Raw genomic sequence first — 27,679 nt, 5'->3', positions numbered from 1 at the left:
TTTTGGGGGTGGTGGCGCTGAGGAAGCGGCTGGATGCGGGTTTCGGGCTGTATAAGGACGTAGCAGAAGAGAGGAGCAGCTCGGAAAGGTCTCGACGGAAAGGACGAGACACGCGTACGAGGAAATAGCCTTAAGTCGGCGTAGCTCGTTTCTTTTGATAAGTAGCTCCCAGTGGTTTTATGTCTCATAATTGCGGTTTACAGCTGATTCAGATAGAGAAAGGCGTGAATCGTTCGCTGGTTGAAAAGACAAGAGGTGTTTCTTCAGTGACTGGGGAATGTTAGAATTAACCCTGTCGTTGCCTCACTCCTTTTTATAGATATTTAGGTAAGTACAATGCTTAAACGCTGGCGTGTGAAACAATGCACCACGTTATTCATGGTTCGGTAATTATGTGTCGTTATAATTTAGGCGACGATACTATCCAGGCTGAATATTCTTTTCTTAATGGCATATACTTTATTGTCCTGTCGTCAAATGTTCCGCTCTGTTGCTATGTTTGACGCGAAGGCAAAGATCAAGAAAAATATGACTCCTTCATATTTAATAAAACTGGCGATAAATCTAATTACGTTTGAACACTGGGTCCTGTGCTGGCATAAGCTAAAAGTGACGGCGAAATAGTGCAGGATATGCTACCTCCATCACACAGTTGTTGAGACAGGAATGACAGACTGCATGTCATTATCGGTGGCTGGCTGGCGTGTAAGCCCTTCGCAGGGGGGCGTTTCTGTGCTTTTATTGTCCAGAATTCCCATTGCTTTCTGTCTGTTATTTCACAGAATCGCATTGTTGCATTATTGCCTCTCTCATCGTTTTATTGGCACCTCTTTTGCTGTAATATTTTGTTTTAAAATGTAAGGCTGCTATCGGGGGATAAAGGGCTTGATTTGGTAACGTTTTGTCTTTGAACGTGTGTAATAATTTTCGTAGACACTTTTGAGACTACACTTTTAGTTGGTATAAGTGATGGTTGTCTTGTAACCTAGTACACTTTTATCAAAATTAGAATTTATTTGAATATCATTTAAAGAAGTTATTAATAAACCAATGAATTGATGCATTGATTAGTAATCTATGTACAGGCTTTAATAAGATTTTTGTTGTTTCTGTTGCTGCATGTGAATGAACTCGTATTGTAGAATACAGTCCATGTTCATTTATGTTACTACTGAACTCTTAACGTCATTGACCGCCTTGCACATTACAGTGGAAGTGTGATCATTTACCATATTTTGGTTGTGTAGTTATGCAGAAAAGGAAATGTGAGATTACAGAATGCCATGTCATCATACCTATAATATCACAATGTCCGTTATTGTCTATGTGGGCGAAGGGCGTGAGTTTAGTTTCAACAGTGACAGGGACCAAATCAGGCCTGACTGGTAGGGGCATGTCGATCCTTATCGTCCATCCAAATCTACGCCCTTGACAGGGGCATATAAAACCCATTCATTCCAACTGATTGATTGAAATTAACTTATTCACAATATATCTGTAATCGACCTAGGATTTTATGCTAAGAATTAAATATGTTCAAATGATTTAAAATGTACATTTATATATGCCATAGGTTACCCTGACTTCAGCCATGTAGGGATGACAATGCATGAATGTACTGTTGTATCATATTCAAAATGCTTGATAAAAACCAGTGAAATCTTAAATTAGAATTATCAGGTGCCTAGTTTATAAGTTATTAATTACCATATCTAGCCTGCAAATAGCTGTTGTCAATCTTATGTACTTTTAATCTCAATACCCCATGTTCTCCCCGTATTTCATGTTCTCTCACTGCATGACTGGATTTCCCGCAATAGTCCAAATACGTAAAGTTAAGTAAATCACTGTCTTTAACTGGCTTGAGGTGTGTGATTGTGTGTTGCCTTGGGATTTATTTCCGCATGATCCCTGCCTTGCGCTCTGTGCTGCCTGGGGTATTCTCTCTGACTCTGTACAGCATAAATAGCTGGAAGTTGATTGATGCATAGATTATTTGTACCGCCATGACCCTGATGAAGATAAGTAGTCTATGGATGGATGGATTTTTTTTTGTTCATAATTAGATTTTTAATATCTCACACTACAGATTGCTTAATAGCATTAGGTGCCTTGTGTAATTTATGAGTCTTATTCATGGACCTACCATTATTGCTGTTTTTTTTTTAAACCATATATTCTAGTTAGGGTCACAGGGTGTGAGGGGGGCAGGGGTGGGCTAGAACACAAGGCTGGGGTACACCCCTTATGGGTCCTTAGTCCTTTGCAGGACCCATACACATATGAAATTAAATAGAATGGGCATTTTAGAGACTCCAGTTAACCTCACTACATGCCTTTGGACTGCAGAAGGGCCCCACACAAGGAGGCTCTCCACACACAAAGGGCAGGGGTGAGAATCAAGCCCCCAGTGCTGGGGGGGGGGGGGGGTGAGTCACCAAGGCACCCTGTTGCTATTCCTCAACATAAAAGGAGTTATTCTATAGCTGCAAATAACCTAATTTTCCCCCCATATTGTTGACTTCAATTAAAAAAGCTGTTTACATGCAATTATTAAATGGTCTCAGATTTTTATATAGGGAGTGTCATTTATTTTATTGAACTCACAAAGCTGTTTTGTAGGAATTGGTGATTTGTGTACCACAAATTGTCGGTCAATCAAATTCTGTAGGATCTCTCTCTTGTATTATCCTTATGTCTGCATAACTACTGCTGCTGAAGTTGGAGTGGCGCTTTTTGATGTTAGCTTGCTACCCCGACCAGGATAAGATGTTACATGATGGACTTTTTAAGTCAAAGCATATTACAGAGCAATTTTCTCAAGTGATTTAAGCATCCAGGTTAAAGTTGTGTGAATCTGCTCAATGCACAAACCACCTGAAAGTGATTATTTTACTGCCTGAGAAAAAAAAAATTAAAAAACTGAAATTGAAATTGAGGACTAACTAGGAATTCTGAAGCAACATCTCAAGACACCAGCCACAGCTGAAACTTGGCTGCAGCTTAATCTTCCAGAAGGACAATGATGCTCAGCACCTTCAAAGGTCATAATAAAATCGCTTAAAGAAAATGAACTGAAAGTATTACAGTGGCTGTAACAAAGTCCTGGCCTGAATACCATTGACTGTGGACTGAACTGAAAAAGCATATCTGAGGAAGGAGGCCCACAATCCTATCTGACTTACACTAGTTCTGTCTGGCAGAATGGGGAAAATTCTGTCTTGTCTTATCTTATCTAGTCTTGTGAGTCTTGTGAGAAGCTTCTGGAAGGATACCCTAAGCATTTGATTCAAGTTAAGAAATTAAAATGCAATGCCACCAAATTACTAACAAAGTGTATGTAAATTACTGGTATAGTAAATAAAGGCTGAAATAAGTGTCTCATGTATTATTTTGACATTTCCTCTTATGGAAATAAAGTAGGTACCTGATAGGTTCATGCAGACAATCCAACACAATGTGTATGGGATTGTCGGCTATTGATTTTGAAAGTCTTTAGCCTAGGTGTATGTAAACTTTTGTTATGGACTGTATAGTCACAGAGTAGCAGCAAGTGAAACTTACAGGACAAAGGAAGGTGATACTTGGTGCCTATTTGACCAGCTGTGTCCATTTTGACCAGTTCCTTAATACTGGACTTGGCTCTTTTCAAGAAAACCGTTGCACAATCAGTGTTGTATTGTTGCTAATTCTTTATTTCTCATAAATTTAAGTCATGTGAGAATGCATGGTTGTCCAGTGTGCAATCCAAATGTCATGACTCATCTAGGTCTTCATAACCACATTACTGACCAGATCTCTGGTAGCAGACTTCAGAGAAGTATTTATCATGATTCTGCTTTTTTTTTTTTTTTGCAATGTTATGGCACAAATTCACAACTATGGTTATTTGAAACAAAGCTGTATATCTCTTAACCATGATGGTATATCACAGGTTCACCATGACCTTGAGTTGTAAAACAGATGCATGGAAATATGGTTTGATGTACAATCCATTGAGTTTTTTTTACTGATTCATTCATATCAGGAAGATCTTACTGCACTAATGTCAAAATACTTCTTTGAAATAGTCCTCTTACAGAGCACAGTTATTTGAGGTATGTTCCAGAAACATTATGGAAGATGTCATAGATAGTTCCCTCTGGTAGTATAATTATTTCCACTCAAAGGGACACTGCAGAAAAGTAAAAATTTTCAAACAAGTTTTAACATGTCAAATAACTATTACTATCCTGGTAAACTAACTCTATATTGCGCTTGTACATATCATTAGAAAACCAGTGAGCTTTAAATGCTAACTCTTTAGAAATCAAAGAATCTGGGTGCAATTTCTGAGGCATATAGTGGAATTTGCAGAAGTATTTCCCTGTCTACAGGCCTTTTTTTTGGTGGGGGGGGGAACTAAAAAAAGATCCGGCCTGAGTTTGTCATTATCTGCTGGTAATGAGCAGAAAATATGAATCGGTAACCATGCACACACTAAACAAGACATAAAACAACTGCAGCAGATGCCTTGGTCTTTACCAGCTATTTCAGTTTGTTTTGTATTCCACTTAGTAACGACTTCCTGACAATTTTGGCCTGTTCTTAGTGTTTCCTCATCAACTCACAAACCAAAAGGAGTTACCCCTGAAGGTAACTCCTTGTCATTACTGGGCAGTGTCAGTGTGACTGATCTGGATCTTTGATAAGTAGCTTACCACTTATATAGAACATTTTGTCATGCATCTTTCCATTTTCTAATTGTTCATCCTGGACAAGGATTGTAGAGGGTGGGGTTGGGGCAGTGCTGGAAAAATAAAATAAAATAAAAGTAAATAAAAATGAAAGTGAATGTCATCCAGTGTAATACTACTCGAGTAAAAAGTACCTGTTTTTAAACGTACTTATGTATTGAAAGTAAAATTTACAAAGAGTAACTTATCCTTTTAAATTCACTCAAGCCATGTTTGAATATAGAAGTATAGGTTACGGGGCATCACAATAAGGAAAAGTGAGTCACAAGAGGACAAGCGGATATTTTCTTTTTATTGCATGGTTTCTGCAAGTTTCAACAAGTTAAATTTAAAACTTTTTAAGACCATTACGGATGCAATTTAAGACCTATTTCACATCCATACTAGCAAAAAACTACGAAGCATATGAAGGAAAATCAGAGTCTCAGAATGACTTGCAAAGTAAATTAATTTATTCAACATGAACATTCAGCTAAAGACGTCACATTAGCCCACACACACCACATTGTGACACACTAGCTGGATGTTCTGGAATAAACTCTCACCAGGCTATACAGTTTGCAGTTAGTGGTTATTGATTCCATGTCAGTTTTTTTTGTCTTTTTTTTTTTTTTTACTGCATGATCAATACAAACTTTTCCTAAAAACACATTAAAAAGTGAGACTTAAGTTAATGTGACTTTATAATAGTAACATTTACTTCATAATCCAATCAGTTTTTAAGACCTAATTTAAAGTGTATTTAAGATATTTTAAGGCCTTTTCAGACTTTTATACCGGGATTTTAGACTATTGAGGACCCGTGGAAACCCTGTATTCACAAAATAGGATGTTTGTAGGTAACTTACAATTCATAGCCACTACAGTGCCAGTCACAATGTTGGGCAGGCTTGTACAACATGACAATATTATCGCTAATCATCGATACCAAACTAGTAACCCAGTGTTGGTACCCAACAGTGACTAACCACTGATTACGGAAGCAGGTTTAGGCTACACACAAAGCAAGATAGCAAAGATTTATGAGATTAATAAATAGGTTACAAATCTGAACTGAAGGCCAATGTTTCTCTAACCCACAGATTGCTAACCGTGCATAAGTAAGTAACACAGACAAGACATAAATGATACGACTGGGACACACCTGCCCACATGTACACTATACAAGAACTAGACCCAGGTGGAATGGATCAGAATGGATCAGATAGGCTGTACAGATGGGGTTTGGACAAAAGGGATCACTTTGGTCTGTGGCAGAGGTTCAGTGTTTACTCAGAATCAGCGTTGCTCAATACCATTAGAATCACAAGACGCTGAACTTGATGGTACTAATAATGATATCTCTGAAATGGTTATGCAAGATGGACGACTGTTTTGTGAGCTGTGCATGAAAGCACACTGAACCACATTGAAACAGTCCGACATAGCTCTTTTATTATAAACATAACACCTGTTATACATTATAAATAACAAGAAAATGCAGCCTTCTATTCATTAGGAAGTCATTTACTTGAAATAAATATTTTTCACAGTATTTATTCACAAAAGTTTGCATATGCCTGTTTGATGTCAAACTGAATATTTCCAAATTTCCCCAGCTTAACTTCCCAAGGAAAGTTTCTGGAAATGTATTGGATATTTTCCACCCCTCTGCCACCCGACTGGTGAGCGACTGGTGGAAGGTGCCCCACGTACATGCTCTCATTCGCACTTTGTCATGTGACCGCTTGACCGCTGACTTTTATTCCATTTTTTAACTCCATAACGGACCCAGATTAAAAAGTGCAATTCCTTAAATTAGTAACACAAAATTAAAAGTACTGTTTATTTTAGAATACTTAAATTTCACAAAAACTACTCTGTTACTATAATAAGTATTGTTGTAGTACTGTTGTTGTAGACTTGCAATTTTAGATCGAGAAGCGAGATTTTTTTTTCACCTCAGTGATAAACTATCGCATTTCTCCTACTCTTCTCAAAATAACAATACATGTTAATGAATTACATGCAATAAAAAATAATTAATCTATCATTCACCTTCATTATATTGGCTTGGTTCTGAAGTTATTTAATTTACTTTTGAAAAGACAGTTCCTGAGTGCAGTGCTGCCATGGAAACCACTTCCTAACAGACAAGATGTCAGTGTCAGTCGTTATTTGATTTGGCTACGTGAATCACAGAAGTGATTTCCTAACACATTCTGCTATACAGCAAGCTCTAAACTGCTCAGTCCAATGGATGTTGTTAGAAGCGGAATGAGTGTGGTCACCATTTAAAAAAAAAAAATGTATTTTTTTTTTTTTTAAATAAAAAAAAAAAGAAATAAATAACTAAATAAATAAATAAATAAAAAAGTGGGCAGTGGTTGCTTGATGGTTTGGGAAGCGCACTTATAATCGAAAGATTGCAGGTTCAAATCCCCGACCAGCAAGGCACCACTGAGGTGCCCTGAGCAAGGTACCGCCCCCAAGCACTGCTCCCCGGGCCCTGAATTAGCTGCCCCCTGTTATGTCACAAAAGTCACATATGGGTTAAATGCAGAGGACACATTTCGTTGTTGCGCACTGTGTGGTGTGTTAACAATGACCACTGATCACCTAATTCTAATTTAGGTCTCACATGCTTAGTTCTCTCCAGAAGCTCTAGCGAGTTAAGCAAGTATTAACTGCTGATTGTATGCTGTTTATATGAGTTCTTTGATTAGTTTGCTGTTTCATTACATTGTCCGCTTTACATATATGGTAGAACAGAAACAGCAGGCATACTCAGACATAGCACAAATCTAAGGTCGATATCTTGCTTTACAAAAAAGAGGACACTGAAAGCAGGACGCAGGGAGAGGTGTCAAAGCAATGCGAATACACAGAGAAGGCATTCTGACTGTGGAAAGCAAAAGTCAACTTCAAATAGTAACAATAATACATTTTCTGTAGCGCTTTTCAAGATCTCAAAGACGCTTACATAGAATAAGGTAAACGGATAAGAAAAAATAACAAAACATATTATGGATAGGGAAGTTATACGCTTGAGCAAACAGAACAAATACAAATCCTGGACATTTCAGGTATTTTAAGGTCAAAAAGTGGACAAGTCCAGGAAAAAGAGGACGTCGTTCTTTTTTTATATGTTGACTGGTTTAAAACATTACTGATCTTCCAGAATTGAAGGGGGCGCTGATCAGTTCTTAATAGTGTTGTCTCCCGTCCTGTATATTATTAGGATAATCCATTATCGAAAAAAAAATTCTGTCCCTTTTCGAAGCAATGATGTTCTGCACCCCAGATGTTCTGCACCCCAGATGTGCTACCAGCTGCATTTCATTTTGCAGTTCATTTTAGCACTGTGACCATGTAATGGGTAAGACGGATGGAGGTACGGATGTAGGGATGGGTGATGGATGGATTCGTTTTAGTTCTTTGAAATTGCTTCTACCTTTTATCCTCAATGCTCATTAAAGCTGTTCAGTTGAAGCCACACTTTTGAAGCAGTATTTGGGCCTTGGTGTTTGTGTGAGAATGCGGTACAGCTTGTACAGCTTGCTTTTCTCTTGTGCATCATCTCATCTCGCGCTGATCGTGTACTGCCAGGGAAATGCTTTGACAAAATCAAGGTAGTAACAATACCAGGGCTACCAGCAGTACTAAACTACTTGATCGTCTTAACAGTGGATGAAATTTGGTTTAACAAAAGCAGCTCACAAAACAGCCGTCCATCTTGCATAACCGTTCAGCCAATAAGGATCACAGTGAACGTAGAACCTCGGGAAACACAGGGTGCCTCCTGGATGGGGTGACCGTCCACTGCAGGACACACACACACGGTGCTGGGGCAGGGATGGAACACACACTCCTTGAGGTGTTTGGTCATGGTGCTGCCAACAGAGCCACAGAGCTGAATCCTTTCAATGTTTCTTAATTTGTCCATATTTAATTGTTACCCACAGCTCATGGGTTTATATTCTGTGAAAAATCTATAGCATTATCTTTGGCAATAAGGTTAGGAATTCAACTCAACAGTTTAACAAGATTCAGTATTTGTTGTTAAAATTGTAGGACCAAGTCACTCGTAAAAGTATCTTATTTTATTAAAGTGATACCTCAGATGTTGACTTTGGACATCCCCAAAAACTCCCTGAATTTTCCGCAGCTCATTACTGTGCTTTATTCATCAGGAGCACATGTATTGGAATATAAGTACTGCAATTAACGGATCTGATCTTGGAAGCTTTTTTCTACCAAGTGAAATTCTCAGATTTGAACACAATCTGCCCTATTACATTTGTGACATGTTATTTATTATGATTACAGTATGAAAAATTACCTAGGCTGATTGTCTGTCTCCTTGTTCATGTGACAATGACTATATATTTAAGCAAGATAAAATGAGATACTGACATTTCTCACCTCATTGTCATAGGCTCTCATCTTCATAGGTTTGGTTATCTTCAGTGGCTGGCTGGCCATTTAGTGTAGCGTCAAAACTCTAGATTGCTCTGGTACAGTGTCTGCAAGATGTTCAGTCTATTTCAAATTTTAAGCTTCAATTAAAAACATATCTTTTCAGTTTGTAAGGCTGACCTTTGTTTTTGTGGTGTGTGTGTGTGTGTGTGTGTGTGTATGGATGTGTGTGTTGGATTGTATGTATTGTAAAGCACCCTTGAGTGTGAGAAATGCACTATACTGTATAAATAAAACCTTTTCTTCTTCTTCCTTTTTTTTTCTTTCTTTCTTTCTTTCTTTCTTTCTTTCTTTCTTTCTTATTATTATTTAATGGCACCGTTGCCTCACACCTCTTGGCCCAGGGTTCGAGTCTCCGCCATGGCTCCATGTGTGTGGAGTTTGCACGTTCTCCCCGTGTTGTCATGGGGTTTCCTCTGGGTTCTCCTGTTTCCCCACCACAGTCCAAACACATGCTGAGGTTAATTGAGTTTGCCAAATTGCCCATAGCTATGAATGGCATGTGGGTCTCCCCTGTGATTGGCTGGTACCTCATCCCGGGTTTTCCCTGCCTTGCACTCATAGCTCCTGCCCATAGGCTCCAGACCCCCGCAAGCCTGAATTTTACTTAATTAATAATAGGGATAATAATACATTTTATCATCATCATTTAATGACTCTGTGAATAGCATTGTTGCCCGTCCTTGCTTTGCATGTGGCTGTTACTTATACTCTCCATGTTGGACAGGTTTCCTTTGTAAGTTTTCTCCTTCAGGCTAAAGACACATGGATAAGTGAATTGGTCTCCTAATTGCTGTTTGCATGGTGGGACATGGTGTAGGCATTTGTTTGACGTCCCCTCCAGGGTGTTCCTGTGCTGCCTGGGATGTGCTCCAGCCCCCCTCCGCATGACCCTGTGCTGGATAACGGTGTGGTGGAGATATGAACCATAAGGCTTATTTTTGCTATAATCCCACTTTTTCTGTGCCAGTTCCTGTTGAATATTTTCACCAAACATTCCATTTCCACTTGCATTCCGCTTCAGTGTAGTTCTAGCTGCCAGTTACTCTTTGCAATTCAGGCGTCTCTGCTGGGGGAACTAAGCAAGTCCGACACTTGAGTCACAGCCAGACCTCTCGTGAATATCAAGCGATGGAATGTTCTTAGCCTGCTTAATGCCTTCTCTCATGGCTTCATCTCCACATTTCATAGTGTTTTATGCAGTCTTATATATTTTAATAGTCTGGAGTAGTGCTCTGTTTTGAATTTTAATTAGCTTTTATTGAGCTGCTCTGCCATGTTCTCTGATGTATGAGGTTCCAATAATTCATAGGAAATATCATGTGAATATGAGAACCACATGTTTCCAGAAACTTTGTTTGTATGGGATAGCGTTAACCCTACACAGGACAGAAGGGAATAACTAAAAGCGTGATTCCCATGAATAGCCTAGTCAGGAAGCACACTGCATTCTGCAATGTGCACTGCATTCTACAACGTGCACTGCAGTCCTGAAATTTGTAATAATGATGCTGAACCCCCCACCCTGCTTTCTCACACACTCTTCCAAAGCTATGGTGAGAGTCTTAGTCCCCCAACCCCCCCCCCCCTCCCCCTGCCCCCCGTCTTCCCATACACATTCAGTTGGAGATGATGGTATTTAATCTGGCCTACACAAAAGAGCCCTTGGTAGCTGGCCCAGTGCAATTGGTTTTCCTAGAAATCGGGGCTTGTGATAATGTCCCAGTATCTCCCAGTATGTCCCATGTAGATGAATTAAGCCTTTTCTTACTTTTTGCGATCACTGATGTAGGAAATTAGACTTGTAGAAAATTTCTGCCTAGGTTCAGTTTGGGGACACTCCGCAGGTCAGACTGCGTAAAGAATAATGACAAATGATCTGTTAGGCAAAAACTGTCTTCCTTTGCTTGCTACAACACATTACTGTAGAGCACCAGTCTTTCCTGAGAAGGAGAATAGCATTCCTTTTCATTGTATTTCAAATGCCATACTCACCCATCGTTATGGCTTTAAGTTAAAAAGAATGAACTGGTTCAACAAAAATATATATATATGTTCTTGGCACATTTTCTCATTGCATCCGTGTGTACCATCTGTATGGAAATGTATGAAGCGTTTCAAAACACATTTCGTGAAATGAATCTATTCAGTGGATGTGTGATTTATAACCTTTAACATTGTCTTATACTATTTGTGTACTTTTAATATGCAGTTATCTCATGTACTTTTTACTGGTATCCACACTAACATGAAAAATTTGCAATATAAATGAATGTAAATAAGTAACGCTGTTTAAAATTTCCTGTGAATGTGGTATGTGTGTGTCATGCAGTTTTTGCTGCAGCTGTATCTGCATGCATTCTCAGGCACTGCGCTTCCACATCCACACTTACAATACGCACTGCCTACTGGGTATACACAACTGCTCCCAGCAATAGCTTTCACACATGGATTAGCATCGAGAGGGGCCCACTCTTAGCTGCGCCTTTGTTTTGGGGGGGGGGTTCATACTCTTGTTCACCCTGACAAGGACGTTCCTGCTGAAACAACTTGTGCCCTTTTTTTAATTAAATTTTTTATTTATTTTTAAATAATGGCAAAGGCCGAAGTGCTAGGTGACAGAGGAGTACAGACAGCGTGCAATTTGTTTTGTTTTCCCTGTCCAGTCATCTTAAGACAGATGTTGCTATAAGTTCTTTTATTACTTTTAAGTAAATAACATATAAACAGCATTGGTAGTGATTTGCTGTATACAAACTATGCATTTTATTCATTTATATCCGAAACGGCGATGTACACTGGTTTTTGCTCCTAAACTGTGGTTAATATATTTATATGTATATTCTATTTCCACTTTATATTCTATTTTCTATTTATTCATATTTAAATTTATATTTTTAAGTTTAAGATTTTTAGTATTCATGCACCTTGCTAGGCCGATGGCGAGTCAATGCAACATAATGTCGTTGTGATGTGCACTAACCGGTGTATGTTCTGAATGACAATAAAAGTAGCTATTCTATTCTATTCTATTCTAGTGTCATCGGTAGAAATATTGGCCTTCTGGAGGGTTGCATTTTTCTTTATATTTTTAGCTGCTTTATTAGTTCATGCTTTAAATTTTATAGATATATATACATACTTTCAATTGTAACACTAAAAATTAACACCAAATTAACACTAAAAGCCAGTTTATCACAGTTTAGTTTAAGCTTGAGACTTTCAGTGACACACTTGGCTAGGGGTGGAAAAAAATGGACATTCCAGCTGAATAAACTGCCGGTCATTGTCTGCCATTATTGCTAAGAGAGTTTCCTGTGTGAATCCCTCCAGTGAAAAAGGCCTTTTCATGTGAATGAGGTGATTTTTCTATGGGTGAATGTGGAGGATTCTGTGTGTCACTGTTTAGTGACTTAGGGATGTTTTCATATGTTTTTCTGTATGCAAGTTTGAACTTGGACTAATAAAAGCTGGTGCTGCTATCACACCAAATTTTAACCCACCCTGACATCAAAGTGACTGACATGACAATATATCACGGTAAATGATCCCTCGCCTATTGCAACAATGACAAATCCCTTTTCTATAGTGCAATCACTACAGATTTCATTGTGGAAACAACAGGAGAATTACTCCCATTTTCACATAGCAACAGACTATACATCTAATACCTCATTTTATATTAAAATGAACACAACTGTGTATTAAATGTGTATTCAGCTGATATTAAATCTTACTTCACTGTAACCTCAAATTAGGTGACTTACCAATAGTTACAGTAGATAATCACCCACTGAATATGATGGCATAATTGCATGATATTTATTATGATATTAAATGGGTTAATACTTGGTAATAACTCAGTTACTAGTGAAGTACTAATCATGAACAAATCATGAACAAATTCACTACATAAGAAAATATGCATCAAGATTCATTAATGATGAACAAGCATGAGCTCAGTATTTCACTTGGGTTATTCTCGCTCCGGTAGTTTCTTCAGTTGTTCTCAAAGGTTTACAGACTTAAGATATAGTAACAAATATAGCAACTGCTTGAGTTAAAACATGTCACGATTTATTAATGACAAATTAACATGAGATCAGTATAAAACTAAGTCAGTCTGTGGTTAGTCAATACATAAGTAATATCATAATATTGTATTATTTGTGCCCTGTGATTCAAAAACTCATACATTAAAGTGAACTCCTTCACTGCAGAAATGTATGTGATAATGCAATTCTAAAACGTTTAAATTAAAATGTGTTTAAATTAAAATAAATGTTAAAAAATGTGAAGGGAAAAGAGGTAGTCAGATTTTCTCTTTCCTTTTTGGGGGGGGGGGGGCGGGCGGTAAGGGCAGTTACGATCATCTTTAAATTCCTTGCACTACAACAGAAATCTGAGCTGTATTGCAGTTTTGTTTTGAAATGTGCCAGATGCAGAGCATAGTGCACGCATTTCTATTTAGTTTCCCACAAGTGGTAACATAGATGTCCTACAATAACAAACTATCTGATTGTAGTGTAAAGTGCTCTGGCGTGTGTAAATGTGTGTGCTATGAAAACACAAGACAGCAACACTCAGTGTACTCATACAGAATATACCGAGGAGAAAAACTAAAGGAGAAAACAGGTGTCTCATGCACAAATCTCCGTATTGTAAGAAAATGTGAGGTCTTAAATGAGTTGGCACTTTCTAGCGGAGTAAAGGAAAGATGAATATTCATCTGCTCTTGTATGCCTGAGTTGCCTGAGAACTAAAGAATGCTTCATCTGTGTCTCTCTAATGACTCACAGTTGGAACAATCTGGAACTATTAGTCAATAAACTCATCCAAGTAATTACAGTCTTTCCTTACGTGGACGCACAGTGGCTGGGCCACTTTTTAACTTGACTTATGACTTTTTAACTTGACTTAGCTATCATTAGCTGTATTAACAATGCATTGACCATTTTTGGGACTTGGCTAATGGGTGCATCTGTGTCTTTTTAATGTTCAGATTTTGCTCAGTTATAGTTTTATAATTGGCTCACTGTGGTTGTAATTATTATAAAGATTCAATCTATTCTTATGGCAGCCCTCTACTAGAAAAGTATAAAGAAAAAACTTCATAGAAAATTTTCCTTTTATTTCAGTGCTGTTGTTTTTTTTTCACTTGTTTGCCACTTATTTAATTTTCCTGTATTTTTTCCCCATTTGGAAACAAATTTTATAAGGTGGGGGCTAGGGCATTTAAACAGACAGGGGAAACGTCATTGGGTTTCAGTATATTTACTCTGATGGTCAAAACCTCAGAGTCCTGGGTCAAAACTGTACTTGCCAATAATGACTGTGTCTGTTAGGCAGTTTTGTTAAGGGGGTGGGCAGTGGAGGTAAGAGGCCAATTATAGGCGTGATGGTCTGCATTTATATCTCACTCCCCAGGCCTTGGCAATGTTTCGAAACCCAGCTCTCTGCTGCTTTCCAAAAAAAACAAGCTGAGCAGGTGGGTGGAGCCTCTCCCCCCCCCCCCCCCCCCAGCTTCCTCACAGCTACACTTCCCACCTATCAGGGCGTCCGTGATGGGCCCTCAACCCCCACCCCCCTGCTGTTCTGTGGCCAATCAGATGGTGTTGCTGCTCAACCCCTTCTTCCTTATGTGCTTTCTGTGCTGACAGGGCAGGCCTGCCTTTATCAGCTGGTGGGAAATCAGCCTCTTGGTTAAACTGAAGTAGAGAGAGAGAGAGAGAGAGAGAGAGAGAGAGAGCGAGCACCAGGGAGTAAGACACTGCCTCTGTGAACTAGACTCATTGTATTCAGGGTACTGAAGGAACAGGGAAACAAGAGCTTAGCTGAGTGTGTGAATCGGAGAGAGCGAGCTGGACATACCAGAATAGCGAAACAGCCACTAAACTAAAAATGGTTTAGCCCTTTGAATACACTTCAGTCGTGCCCTCTCTGAGAGGATGTGTTGTCTCCGGCATTTCTTCCAGGAAACTGCAGTCTACTTCAGAGCAGGCCGGGCATCTGGATGATCCACTTAAGACAGAGAACAGCCACGGAATGGAACTGAACCAAGCAATAACTAAAGCAAAAGCTGTACATGAAATCAGCCTGATCAGTGGGTCCTGCACTTGGTTTTGTTTTGTTTCTTGCTCTTCCTGGGAAGGTGAGGCATGCATGTTGTGGTCTCTGTAGTGTAACGGCGGTGAAGTGGGTCCTAAAAAGGCAGAGTGGCTGTCATTTTGGGGGGAGGGGGACTGGCAGAAGGGGGCAGTTACAGAACTTGGTGAAAAATCCTGAATTTGTGAGCTCCCTCCACAGCATGGACAGAAGATCTAATGCAGGGCTAAATTTATGCCCTTATACAGGTCACCTGTACTGAGTTTTTGTGATAGCCAATCTTCTGACTCAAGAATATTTCACTTTCATAAAGAAAGTGTTCCGAAATTATCTTGCCGTTCCCAGAACAGCTCTGACCCATTCTCAGTTCCTCAACGGCCTTGGTTCCAACCTCACAAATGAATAGCCTTCATCTCCTCGTCGAAAATAGCTGATGGATGTGGTACTGATGGCCTTTTTTAAACTGCAGCCTTGGGTTATAGAGCCTCATGTGGCGGCATTGTCATAGCTGGTCCATAAATACATTTAAACTGTATATTACCTCTGGTTTTGATAGATCCCATAGATCTGCTCTTAGCAAAGGGCAGTCAGGACATTGTGGTGAGGACAGCGGTTCAGTAAGAGACTAAAGCACCAGAGTGACTGTTATGCCCAAATATACCATGGCATTTAACCCAGGAATTAGTTTAGATTGTCATGAACTCACGTCTTGAATGATGCATCCTTTTGTGACGTTTTTGTTGTCACGGTGACACATTAATTATCATTATATAAGTAAGCTACATTATCTGAAATGAATTGCGATATGTGCTTAGCTGTGATTCTTGATGTATTTGTGTAGTTAGAAAATGGTCAGATTATGAACAGTAACCAGACCTTGAATCTGACTTTTTAAATGTGTGACTGATCAAAACTCCATTGCAAATTTTGTGTTTAGAGTCCTTTTGATTTTGACACAGTGGTTGTATAATGGGCAAAATGGGCATGTTTTAAGTTGTTAGAGAACCTGTTCATGGATGGAGACCTAAAATCTGTGCGCCTTTCATATGCATTGTTTGGGAAGTTACTCACAAAAGTAATCCATTACAGACAGAAGTGGAAAGTTCAAGTCCAGAAAGTACTAATCCAGACTCAGTACTCTGTAACTCTTTATACTCAACTGGTTGGTTGAAACAAAACTTTGGCCTGGATTTGTACTTTCTGGACCTGGACTTTAGATTTCTATCTGTAATGGATTACTTTTCAGAGTAACTTCCCCAACATCGTCCATGAGTGAAGTTGCGGTTTTTGCTGTTGCCTGAGCTGCTTTGTTGCTTTGCTAACAGGTTTCCTGTCCTGTAAGTTTACATCGGGTGATGAAGGTGCAGCCTTAGGACCTTAATAGACTAAACCCTAAGTAGTAGAGGTCTCGTTCCACAGCTATGGGATGATATGCATTCCATCTAGCCCCTCCTGAAATGGTTATTCAGTATCCATTGTTTCTGACTCACACTAGGACTATATATTGTTACAACACATGAATCTATCTTAATGCTGCCCCAGATAACTTCTGGAAAGGCTTTTCAGTGACCTTTTCGATGCCCTGAGCTTATTTTCAGCCAGAGCGTGACCCCTGTGTTCTGCACATTGCAGATTCACAAGGCGACATGTGCAGAGAGTGACTGTGTCACATGCGGTAAATATGCTCGGTTGCAATCTGACTTCCCTGATCTCAGGCACAGTACCAAACTGTCCATTTCGGCTGCCTGTAAAAAACAGCTAAGTGCAGCCAGTCACCTGAGTCATGCCAGCCCTTCTGGGGAGGCTTTAAATTAGAGCAGAAAGCTGTGCTTCTCAGGAAAAACAGCCATGCTGCTGTCAGTAGCTAATGACACATGAGCCTTGTGGTAATATTGCCCCCATCTCTCATGTCAAAGACCATAACTTGCAGATAAAAATACTTGCTCTGCTCAAAATGAGGTGATTTCCTGTTCTTGCTCTGTGCCTGCGTCCACCATTCCGGCATTCCACCTGTAGGTCTTCTGCTGGTCAGCCTAATGTTTTAATTGCTGCAGCGATCTCCGTTTGTTTGGGTCAGCTCCCTGTTATCTGTTTTTATTTTCTGTGCCTCTAAAACATGGACTAGGCATTATCTTTAGGTTATATTTTGGAACCAACCAAATACAGGAATCCGCCACGTCAGAATGTACATGTAGTCGAATCCCCACAGGACAGGCCGGAACAGGGCGTGTCAGGAGGCGTCTTCCTTCCAGGACCTGCTTGCAGCATGTGTTGCGCGTCTTCCAGGACCTGCTTGCAGCATGTGTTGTGCCTGTTGAGTCCGGCGACCCCTAGTCGCGCCAGGACCGCTGTCAGCGGTGCATGTGCATATGTGATGCCGTCTTGGGTAGCACTGGGTGCGAGGGTGCTTTGCATGCTGGGCCAGCAGGAAGGCAGTACACAAGTCATTCTGTGGCTCGTCCTGCCCACTTCCAGCCCCCCGCGATGTGGTTGGTAGGGCCAGTGGGGGAGGGGAGAACAGAACAAAAAAAACCTGCATGTTGAAATGGTACTTAATCCTCTGTACAATCGCCTGATGCTGACTGAACACATCCCCACTTCCATGCCCATCTCTCATTGGTCACCATTCTACCCAGTTCCCTACACCCTAACTTTCTAGAGGATAATGTTATTGTTGTTGTTGTTGTTGCTCCGTTAAAATAGTCATAGTTAAAATGCCTCAAGCGTGCCGTGACTGGGACCTGAAGGGATTTGAAGTAGAGGCTCTCACCCTGTGAACTGCTGTGTGCACGTGCGTGTTTGTGTCTGTGCGTGTTTGTGTCTGTGCGTGTTTGTGTCTGTGCGCGTGCGTGTTTGTGTCTCTGCGTGTGCGTGTTTGTGTCTGTGCGTGTTTGTGTCTGTGCGCGTGCGTGTTTGTGTCTGTGCGTGTGCGTGTTTGTGTCTGTGCGTGTTTGTGTCTGTGCGCGTGCGTGTTTGTGTCTCTGCGTGTTTGTGTCTCTGCGCGTGCGTGTTTGTGTCTGCGCGTGTTTGTGTCTGCGTGTTTGTGTCTGCGCACGTGCGCCTGAGACTGTATATTCCCAAACTAGCCAATGTATCTTTGTGCTTGTGCTAGTACTCAGTACCTGCCAAAGGAAGTTCAATGTGGCAGAGGGAGGAAAGTATATTAGCCTGTAAGCTAATCTTTGGGGAATGACATGTTTGTATATCATTGGACCACTCAGAATTCTTTCACAAAAGGTTTTGCATTTTAGACATACAAATTCTCCGTACTTTTGCAAACATATATACTTGGCAGTGTGACATATCTGCAGTCTGTACACGCTGGCTATTCACATACATTTTATAGATACGCATTGGCCAGGCTATTTTTTAGCTTTTGCATATCCCGTATTGGTTTTTATGTGAGACACAGACACACATGTCCCTCAGGAGAGAGGAGGTGTACGGTCAGCCAATATCCAGCGGCTTTACAGCTTTGCTGAAGGACCTCACGGTGATATTATTACGCTCCCGGTTGCAGAATTTGAATCTGCGACCTTCCAGACATGGGCACCGATCCCATAACCTGCTGAGCTACACACCGCCCTCTATAAAAACCTCTGATACCAAGAAGTTGAAGAAATCCTTATCGAAAGAGATGTACATTAGCCTGAATTATTGAATTTTTTTTCCCCAACCTCCACGTATTCAGCTGTGGCAGGTGCTGTAACAGCTGCTTCTAGGTATGGCAGCAATCAATATTTGCTGCTTTAAGAATGTTTCATTTTCCTGTAGTCCAGGGGTCGGCAACCTTTTTAAAGCAAAGAGCCATTTTATCCTAAATGTCTGACTCAAGATTTACAAAGAGCCACAGTGGGTAGAGAAGGGTTTAGAGTGTTAATACTGCATTTAACAGAAATTTACCATGGTGAGCAGCACAGATGCCTGACATTGATCAACATGATAATTTCCATTTATCCTTCCATCCGTTTTCTGTAACTCTTTATCGAATTCAGGGTTGCGGGGACATGATAATTTAATTTTATAAATCAATGAAAACATATGAAATATGTATCAAAATATATGAGCATGTAAGCATATAATTCTATGTCTTAATATGTACTATAGCTGTAATCCTCTAAGCAGCTGGTATATTGTGTGTTCATACATGACCGTGTTCTCAGGCATGGTTCAGTTCATGTACACTGGGCAGAGTGACAGTGGAATCTGTAACTAATGGTGGATTGCATATTACTCAAACATTTTACACTGCCTAGAGTTACCAGGTCCCGCAGACATTCGACAAGTTAGCCTGCAGGCAACACTTTAAAACAGAAATGCGTAATATGCACGGCTCAGAAAGCAGATCCTCGTTCCTGTTTCCTTAACCGTAGACCAGGTTTCTGTGGCGAGATGGCAGATTGTCTTCGGTGTCGTGCCTGAAGGGAGATGAGCGGGATGATGTGATGCAGACATACTATGTAGTGATGTAATGGTGACATCATCGGTGTCTGATCCTCGGCAGGATCCTTTCTCCGGAGGGCATGCTGGTGACAGAATGAAGTGGGAGCATCACAGCTCACAGCCACATTTCCAGAGGGGGCGTGTCCTGATGCAGCCTGGGTGGGGCAGGTGTGTGTGGGGGGCCACTTCCAGTGTCTCTGCAAATCTGCCTCCCCACTGACATCCTGCGTTTCGTAAGGCTCCTAATCCCGCCTGCTCATAATTCACACGTGGCTTCAATCGTCCTGCTGTTTAACGGCGCATTACAGGGTGTCTGTGTGGGTGTGTGTGTGTTTATACCTTGCAGGTAGTGCTTTATCCTGCCACGCTGTTGGAAGCTGCTGCTGTGAGGATGGAGAAACCGCAGAAACGGGAGAAGAAGGGAGGAAGGGGATCCAATCAGGCAGCGGAGTCCAGGAATGGAGCGGTAAGGTTCAGACCCGGATCTGGGACTCGTTACTGGTCCATCTAGCACAATAACAGGTAGAATTTAATTCTGTTATTTAATGGGTCGAGCATTTGGGTAACATCATTTATTTATAAATCAGTGACTTTACAGATAGTTTCCAAACTGATTTAATATAATATACAGTATATTGTTACATGCTGAATAAGAATATGACCGTAGGCAAACCTGCACCTTAAACTGAAAAATAATATAAGCGAAAGCTGCACTTTTATTTATGTCCCATTGATTAATTCATGAAGATTACTATTAAAAACCAACAGGAATATACTCCAAGAAAATGACCAGGAGGATCTGCCTATACTTTTAATGCATATTCGATTGCCCTGTAAGACACACAAGGTCAGACTGGGATACATGAATCTTGGGTTTTGAATGCATATAGATTCCAGAGAATCGCTCCTCTTTTTGTCTTCAGTTTTCTTTAGCATAATTTTGTTCATTAAAATTCAGGAGGAAAACTTGTGGGGGTGTTTTATTTTTGATTTCTTTGTCTATGATAGGGCCGTTATTAACGCCTGTTTTCGGATGTTTTTGGGAGCTGTATGGCTGTCTTTGTCGTGTGCATTTCTGATCGCTGGTGGCAGCCTTCGTTATCACACTGTTCCTCCTCTCCTTCAGGTCAGCTGCTGCTCAGCCTCCTGTAGGAAAGCGTCGCCATCTTGTTGACAAGATAACCAGGCCGCTCTCTTGAACGTTCTCCTGTGTTTTTACTTGCACTTTAAATTCCTAGTTTTACTTGACCTAGAAGACACCAACCAGAAAAGTGGTTTGAAACAGACCAGAATCATGCGACACATACATGTTGAAATTGCACGTAAGGAAGTCCCTGTGGAGCCGCCGGTGCCGCAGGGAGGCCTGCCAGCCTCTCGGGCTCATGCCCTGCCCTTGGACTCCAGGCCTGCTCCTAGGCTTGTCAGGCCTTTTGGGGAGGAGGAGATCAAGTTGCAGAAGGCCTACCAGCTGTCGATCTTCTCCCAGCTGGGGGGTTTCTCAGAGCTTCCTGAGGGGCAGAGGCTAGCGAGGGCAGGCGGAAAGAGGAGCTTGGAGGAGCCACTGACGGAGCCCAAGCGGCTGCACCTGGAGGAGTCCTGGGAGGACGGCCCTCATGCTGAGCTTGTGCAGGAATATCAGCTGCCTGTAGATACACTAGAAGGTCAGGCCTTATGCTGCCCGAACCTTCTCCAGATGGGCCCCCCTACCCAAGCCACCATCATGCCCACTCGGGCCTGTGTTTCCGCCCAGCAGAATCACAACCAGTTAGTGCCCAGTACAGAGAACCCCGGCTCCCCTAAAAACCAGTCCCAAGCTGATCACCCATTTGAGCTCAGTGGCACCATTTCCCAGACCCCCGACCCCAGGACTGGCTTTTCACTGGGAGGCAGCAGCACAGAAGGCTCCCACAATGGAGGGACAGCAAAATCAGAAATGGACTCAGCATCCAGTTCTCTGGAGGGCTGTTCAGACAGGACAGTGGGTGGTGGATCTTCCTCATCAGTGCACAACAGTCCAGCTTCTCCAGATAAAACCCCGAGCGGCCCCCGGACACTGCTCCCCGGCCCAGGGTCCCCCCCGCTTGGGTCCTGCCCAGCTAAGCGGCGGCTCCTGTCCCCCAGCGACACGGGGGAGTCCTGCTCCGAGGATGAAGGCCCATCCACCTCCAAGAGGAGCCGCCTGACATCATTGGGCCCAGGCCTTGGCCTGGGATCGTGCCGCAGCACTGATGCCAAGGCTGCCCCCTTCTGGAATCACCTCCTGCCTGCTGCCCGCGAGTGGCCCAAAGTGAGTGATGTCACCACATACTACCTCCCGTCTGTTCTGTCCCGTAGGCAAAGGGTGATGTCATCCTGAGTGGGCTCAGTCTGCGTAGTCCAACAATGACTCTAAATTCCAAAATATTCTATCAAGTAACACTGCACAGGTGCTGCGACGCTGAGATGGTTTCATCCAGATAGTGTGAGGCTCAGTATCTGCTTCAGGGTCAGCACCAGGCCACATAGTCCTCCTTTTCTTTTAAATGCCTTCTCTAACAGATACAGTTTAGCCAACGACGTTTCATATGACTGAGAGAGGAAAAAAAAGGGGGGGAAATCACACTCTTTTTACAGCTGAACATGCAGAACAGGCTTAGAATAAAGATCCTTCACTGTGCCTTTGTGTCCACATCTCAACATAAATCCCTGGCACTATGGTATAATATGTGTACATATATTCCGTTCCAGGAAAGCCCACAGTGTGGGCCTATTTCCAGTACTGACAGAGGGGGTGTATTTTTATATAAATACTCAGAAACGGGGGCACAGGCGGAGTACCCTGGGAGGCAGGGCAGCCGGAAGAGAAAAGGCTGCGATCAGCCCCCGGTGACAGGGTCACCCTACAGGGACACCCTACAGGGTCACCCTACAGGGTCACCCTACAGGGACACCCTACAGGGTCACCCTACAGGGACACCCTACAGGGTCACCCTACAGGGACACCCTACAGGGTCACCCTACAGGGACACCCTACAGGGTCACCCTACAGGGACACCCTACAGGGACACCCTACAGGGTCACCCTACAGGGACACCCTACAGGGACACCCTACAGGGTCACCCTACAGGGACACCCTACAGGGTCACCCTACAGGGACACCCTACAGGGTCACCCTACAGGGACACCCTACAGGGTCACCCTACAGGGACACCCTACAGGGACTTGGGCGATGGCAGTGCGACAGACCACTGGAGGGCTTTGGAAGGCGGCCCAGTGTTATTTTTATTGTTTCATTTATGTAAAATTATTCAAAAATAAATATGACTGATGCGATCATTTACGGGAGGCTAAATAAATCAAATGTGTAAACATGTTTAATGGGATGGCCATAAGGAATTGTGCATTTTTCAGGGCGTCGCTCCTGATTGCCCCAGAGGGACACGAAGACTGAAAAGTGGACTTAGACTTAAATCGTGAGTTTGGTTATATTAGAATACTTTCCATGTTTACATGTTGCCTTGATTGTTTTTGATATCCCGAAATTATATAAAGATATGTTTATACATTAAACAAGACACATAGAATAAAACCATACATTTGGCACCTACATAAAGCTAGACTCTCTCCATTATCTACTTTTCTGTGACAGGCATCGTAATACTTTTAGTCTTGTGCAGAGCTTATAGCTGAGTTCAATCTTCCTTTTTCTTTCCTTGAAATGTTCTCCCTGTCTGACTGCCCTGCAGGCATCAGCTCCGTAGCCGACGGGGGGGGGAGAGGTGCCGTGCTGCTCACTCCCCGTGGCCTGCAGCCTCTATCAGTCGCTCCCTGCTGGGGAGTTTTGAGGTGCAACTACCAAATATGTCATGTGGCTGCATTATTTCTGGTTCAAATAATACACACCCCTCTAGTCAACAAATAGTAACTTATTTGACCTTTTTATAAGGTCTTTATTATTTAAACTTGGTAACATCAGTGCAAAAATAATATTACTGACCAAAACCCTGCTTCTGTACTAAACTGTTTGGCCTGTATACAGATAGCAGTCAGACTGGCATTCTGTTCTGAATTTAAATAACTACCGTGATTAATAATACTGACAGACAATTAATGGGTGTTTTCACTGTATTTCTGTGCCACTCCGCAGGAGTCGATCCTGAAGGGGCGCTTCTCCCCGTCGGGCCAAATTGAGGGCTTCACAGCGGAGATCGGTGCTAGTGGCTCCTACTGCCCCCAACATGCCATCCTCCCTGTTCAGGTCACCTACTATGACATCTCAGAGCAGAGCGCCCCATCACCCTTTCTGGTAATGCTTTTTCCAGACTTGGACCTCGGGCAGCACTTGGCAATGTAGCATGTTATTGTGGCCAATCAAAATTGCTCTAGAATTACCTACCTACCGTTGGGACATGGCAAACACAGCTTCTTAAATTCTGGAGCCCCATTAATGTATCAAAGGAGTGAAACACAGTACGATTGGTCATCTGCGATTATGAAGTCTAGCACTCATTAAGAACAGAGCTGGCCAATGAAAACATGAAAAGTCAGTCAAAAGTCTTGTCAAATTTCTGTTTCAGGGAGTTATTTACCTAGAGACTCTTGGGAAAAAGGGATACAGCGTACCCAAAGCAGGGACCATCCAAGTGGTCAGTTCTGTCTCTCTCTCTCTCTTCCTCTCTCATGATTTGTTATACGTGAATTATTTTGTCATCCAATGCCTTTGGACGCAAAATAAACAACCATTTTACCTTCTCTTCCATTTCAAGACCTTATTCAACCCCAACAAAACTGTGGTGAAGATGTTCTTAGTAACATACAATTGTGATGACATGCCTGTCAATCACGTGACCTTCCTGCGTCATCGCATCTTCCTGGTTCCCGTGGAGGAAGGTGAGAAGCCAACTGTCCAATCGGAGGATGGAACCACAGAAAGGAAGAAAATTCTCTGCTACTTAATACACCTCAGGTAATCTTTCAGGCCTCGTGGTTATCTGTGAATGACGAAACTGTCATCAATATAAAGTTTGAGAGACTGAATGTGACGATTTAGTACCTTTAGAATTAGATGATTTAGTACCCTTATTTCAATAAATTAATCGCTGTGGATAGCAAAAATAAGTTACATAGCTTTCCTTTTGTTGTTCCTCAATACACTCAAACATGAAAACCATAGAACGGGTCAAACTCAAGGTTTTTCCTACTTCAGTAGTTATGAATCCCATGAAACCAAACTCAACACCACTCTTTACAGATTCCAGAGCTCAAAATCTGGAAAAATCTATTTGCACGATGATATCCGGCTGCTATTCTCCCGAAAATCCATTGAGGTGGACGCGGGGATTCCCTACGAGCTCAAGTCCTTCACCGAGGTGCCAAGAAACCCCAAGTACTCACCCCGAGTCTGACAGCCTGCTTGGAACAAAGCTCAGACCTTGTCAAAAAGCAGACGCACAAACAAGAATGTTTAAAGTACGAAGATGGGAGTGCAAACAAAGGACTTTTCCTCACGTTGGAGTCAACATGCATGCCTAGTGATAGTACAAGTATTTTGTAGTGTTGTGACAAACATCTCAACCTGTTTCTATCTACCATTGTGATTCCCTGAGTGGACCAGTCTCAGTCAGTAACAGCTCGGTGATTTGATCATCTCTTGCTACCGTAGGTAGACTCATAAGCACAGCCATTATTGGGGCAGTGATGTCATTCTTTTTGACAGGTGGGTGAAAGCAAACCACAGCAACGTGTAAGGATGTTAAAGGAGAATTAATCCTTTGTGTAGTCGATGAAACTGCTCAGGGGTCTATCACATGACTGATAACATCTTATAGGTTGGGTTTTCTGTGAGTATTGACTCTACTAATCACACACATCACAGAAACTGCAATATAGCTCCCCAGTCCGACATTTGAGGGCTCAGAAAGAAAGGTTCTACAGGAAGACAAGCTGTGGTTATGTTGATTATGCCACCGTGTGTGTGTGTGTGTGTGTGTGTGTGTGTGCGTGTGCGTGTGCGTGTGCGTGTGCGTGTGCGTGCGCGCGCACACGCATGTTGGAAGGGAAGCAAGACAGAGGCTTGCATACTCAGTCTTCACAGGCAGACTAGGAGAGCTCTGTGGGTTGGTATGTTCTTCAGTTAAAGTTAGTTAAATTAGTTTATTTATTTTACAGGTGTCTTAAAGCAATAGGCTACAGAGATAGAGAGTGATTTTTTTTGTTGTAGTTGTTGTTTCCTAGGAGAAATTGTTACTGTTGTTTGCCATCAAATTGTAGTGTCACTCTGACTTGTGAAGAAAGACAGGGTGGGATTGTGGGCTGGCGGATGTAGGTGTGGGAGGGGCAGGGGTGGGTAACACTGGGTGTTTCCAATATTTGTATGTTTAATAAAAAAAACTCATTGGCTCACAAGTAACACAGGCGATCGATGATAGCCGGTAAACCAGCATAGGGAATTGTATAGTTCAGCTTACGTGACAATCTGCCTTTGAAAGAACACAGTGTGATTACTGATAATGTGAGACAGCAGGCTGAATACACTGCCTGCGTACAATTGGGCATTTGGTTGTTTAGAATCAATCATCACCTGCCAGAATAAGGGGTCAAATTGGAATGCTAAGGGTTTAGAAAAACTAGAATCAGTGTTTTATTTCTCTTCCTTTCCAGAAATGACTTCAGTGTCAAGCTTTGCTTTTAAAGACCATTCATGCGGTCCTAGCAGTCTATCCAAATGTAGAAATATCTTATTTGGTGATTAAGTGACAAACTCGGAAAAACAATAGAAACAAAAAGAAACTGGTTTTGATTAAATACCTGATAAAATGCAGACACACTGGCTTTGAAAATACAGTGTTCAGCACAAATACTGTCTTTATGCAGCCAAGCTTTGTGTTTGAGTTTTACACATTTCTAGTCTAGTAAGGAAGGATGATACTATATTTTTATCCAGACATTTCATTGCACTGTCACATTTTAATTGAAAGGGGTTTAAGATTTTTACTTGATCTTGAAGTTGATTACTGTGACTGATTTGTTATTCACCAAAGAAGAAAACAGAGTTAATAACAGCCCTTGATATTAAGTTGGATCTTATGTCAATTCCACACCCATTTCTAAATAAGTGTCAAATTTATTTCAAGGAAAATATAGAGCAATATTTTATTGCTGTTTTAAAATGTTAATTAGAAGTTAACCATTCTAAACAAATTTCCATTTAATTTTCAAAATTAGAATGTATCCATTTTTAATATATTGAGATATTTAACATATGTATCTGTGGGCTTCATTAAAGTCAGTTTTTACATTTATATTCTGATTTCACTAAGACATTTTTCGATATGCATAGAAATAACCGGGTCTAAAGAGTAAAAATGTGAAGTATCACGATTTTAAATCTCTAATCATCAGAAATTCAAATTAATGTCATTGATTGTGACCAGTAAGGTGTGTGTTGGTGTTGACACCCTGCCCACGTGGAAGTGCCAAATGTTAGACATTTTTCCGATGAACACTGTACGGTCAGCACAAGTCCTCTCCTGAGAACATCCCTGTGTGCTGAACTGGACCTCTGCTGTCCCTGTCTGTTCATTTTCCCTCTCTGCTCCCTGTGTTACACTCAGCCGTGAGTTTTTGCCATGTCAACAGTTGATGGCTGTGGGCTGGTTTCTCTGCACAAAATAAAAGTTTAAATATCAAACTGTTTTGTCCTTGTGGAAATTAATAGCAAATATGCGGTATACTGAAATGCTTTAAGTTCTTGCACACCTTAAGTGGTCTGATCATTTTGAGACAGTGGTTTCTAGTCACTACATTTAAATACCAAACTAAACTACACGACCAAATGTTTGCTAGTATCTGAAATGTGTCCTTACTGTAACAGTGAAGTCAAAGTGGCTACAGTCAGAACAGGATGATGTGATGACAAAATCATCACTGTAAAAGTGCGATACAGTTAATCAATTACA

At 41.5% G+C, this 27,679-nt stretch overlaps 1 protein-coding gene across 5 annotated transcripts; it reads left to right on the top strand.

The window, feature by feature from the left end:
* LOC111857766 (atos homolog protein B) lies at positions 1–27,411 on the top strand. 5 transcript variants are annotated; one of them, XM_072714142.1, is made up of 11 exons: positions 1–327; positions 15,170–15,345; positions 19,804–19,975; positions 20,089–20,208; positions 20,869–22,029; positions 23,133–23,194; positions 23,468–23,567; positions 23,869–24,027; positions 24,299–24,367; positions 24,488–24,687; positions 24,973–27,411. In XM_072714142.1, the coding sequence occupies exons 5-11, from the start codon at positions 21,037–21,039 to the stop codon at positions 25,124–25,126; spliced, it is 1,737 nt and encodes a 578-aa protein (XP_072570243.1). In that variant the 5' UTR covers positions 1–327; positions 15,170–15,345; positions 19,804–19,975; positions 20,089–20,208; positions 20,869–21,036; the 3' UTR covers positions 25,127–27,411. The 5 variants fall into 5 exon arrangements, with proteins under 5 accessions (XP_072570243.1, XP_072570244.1, XP_072570245.1 ...); XM_072714144.1 differs by lacking the exon at positions 1–327 and adding an exon at positions 14,667–14,682; XM_072714143.1 differs by lacking the exon at positions 15,170–15,345.
* The last annotated feature ends 268 nt before the right edge of the window (positions 27,412–27,679 follow it).

Source organism: Paramormyrops kingsleyae, chromosome 7 (genome assembly GCF_048594095.1).
Source record: "Paramormyrops kingsleyae isolate MSU_618 chromosome 7, PKINGS_0.4, whole genome shotgun sequence".
In the NCBI taxonomy this organism is placed as follows: Eukaryota; Metazoa; Chordata; class Actinopteri; order Osteoglossiformes; family Mormyridae; genus Paramormyrops; species Paramormyrops kingsleyae.
Note: the sequence above shows the minus strand (reverse complement) of the source record. Positions and strands in the feature narration are given on the sequence as shown.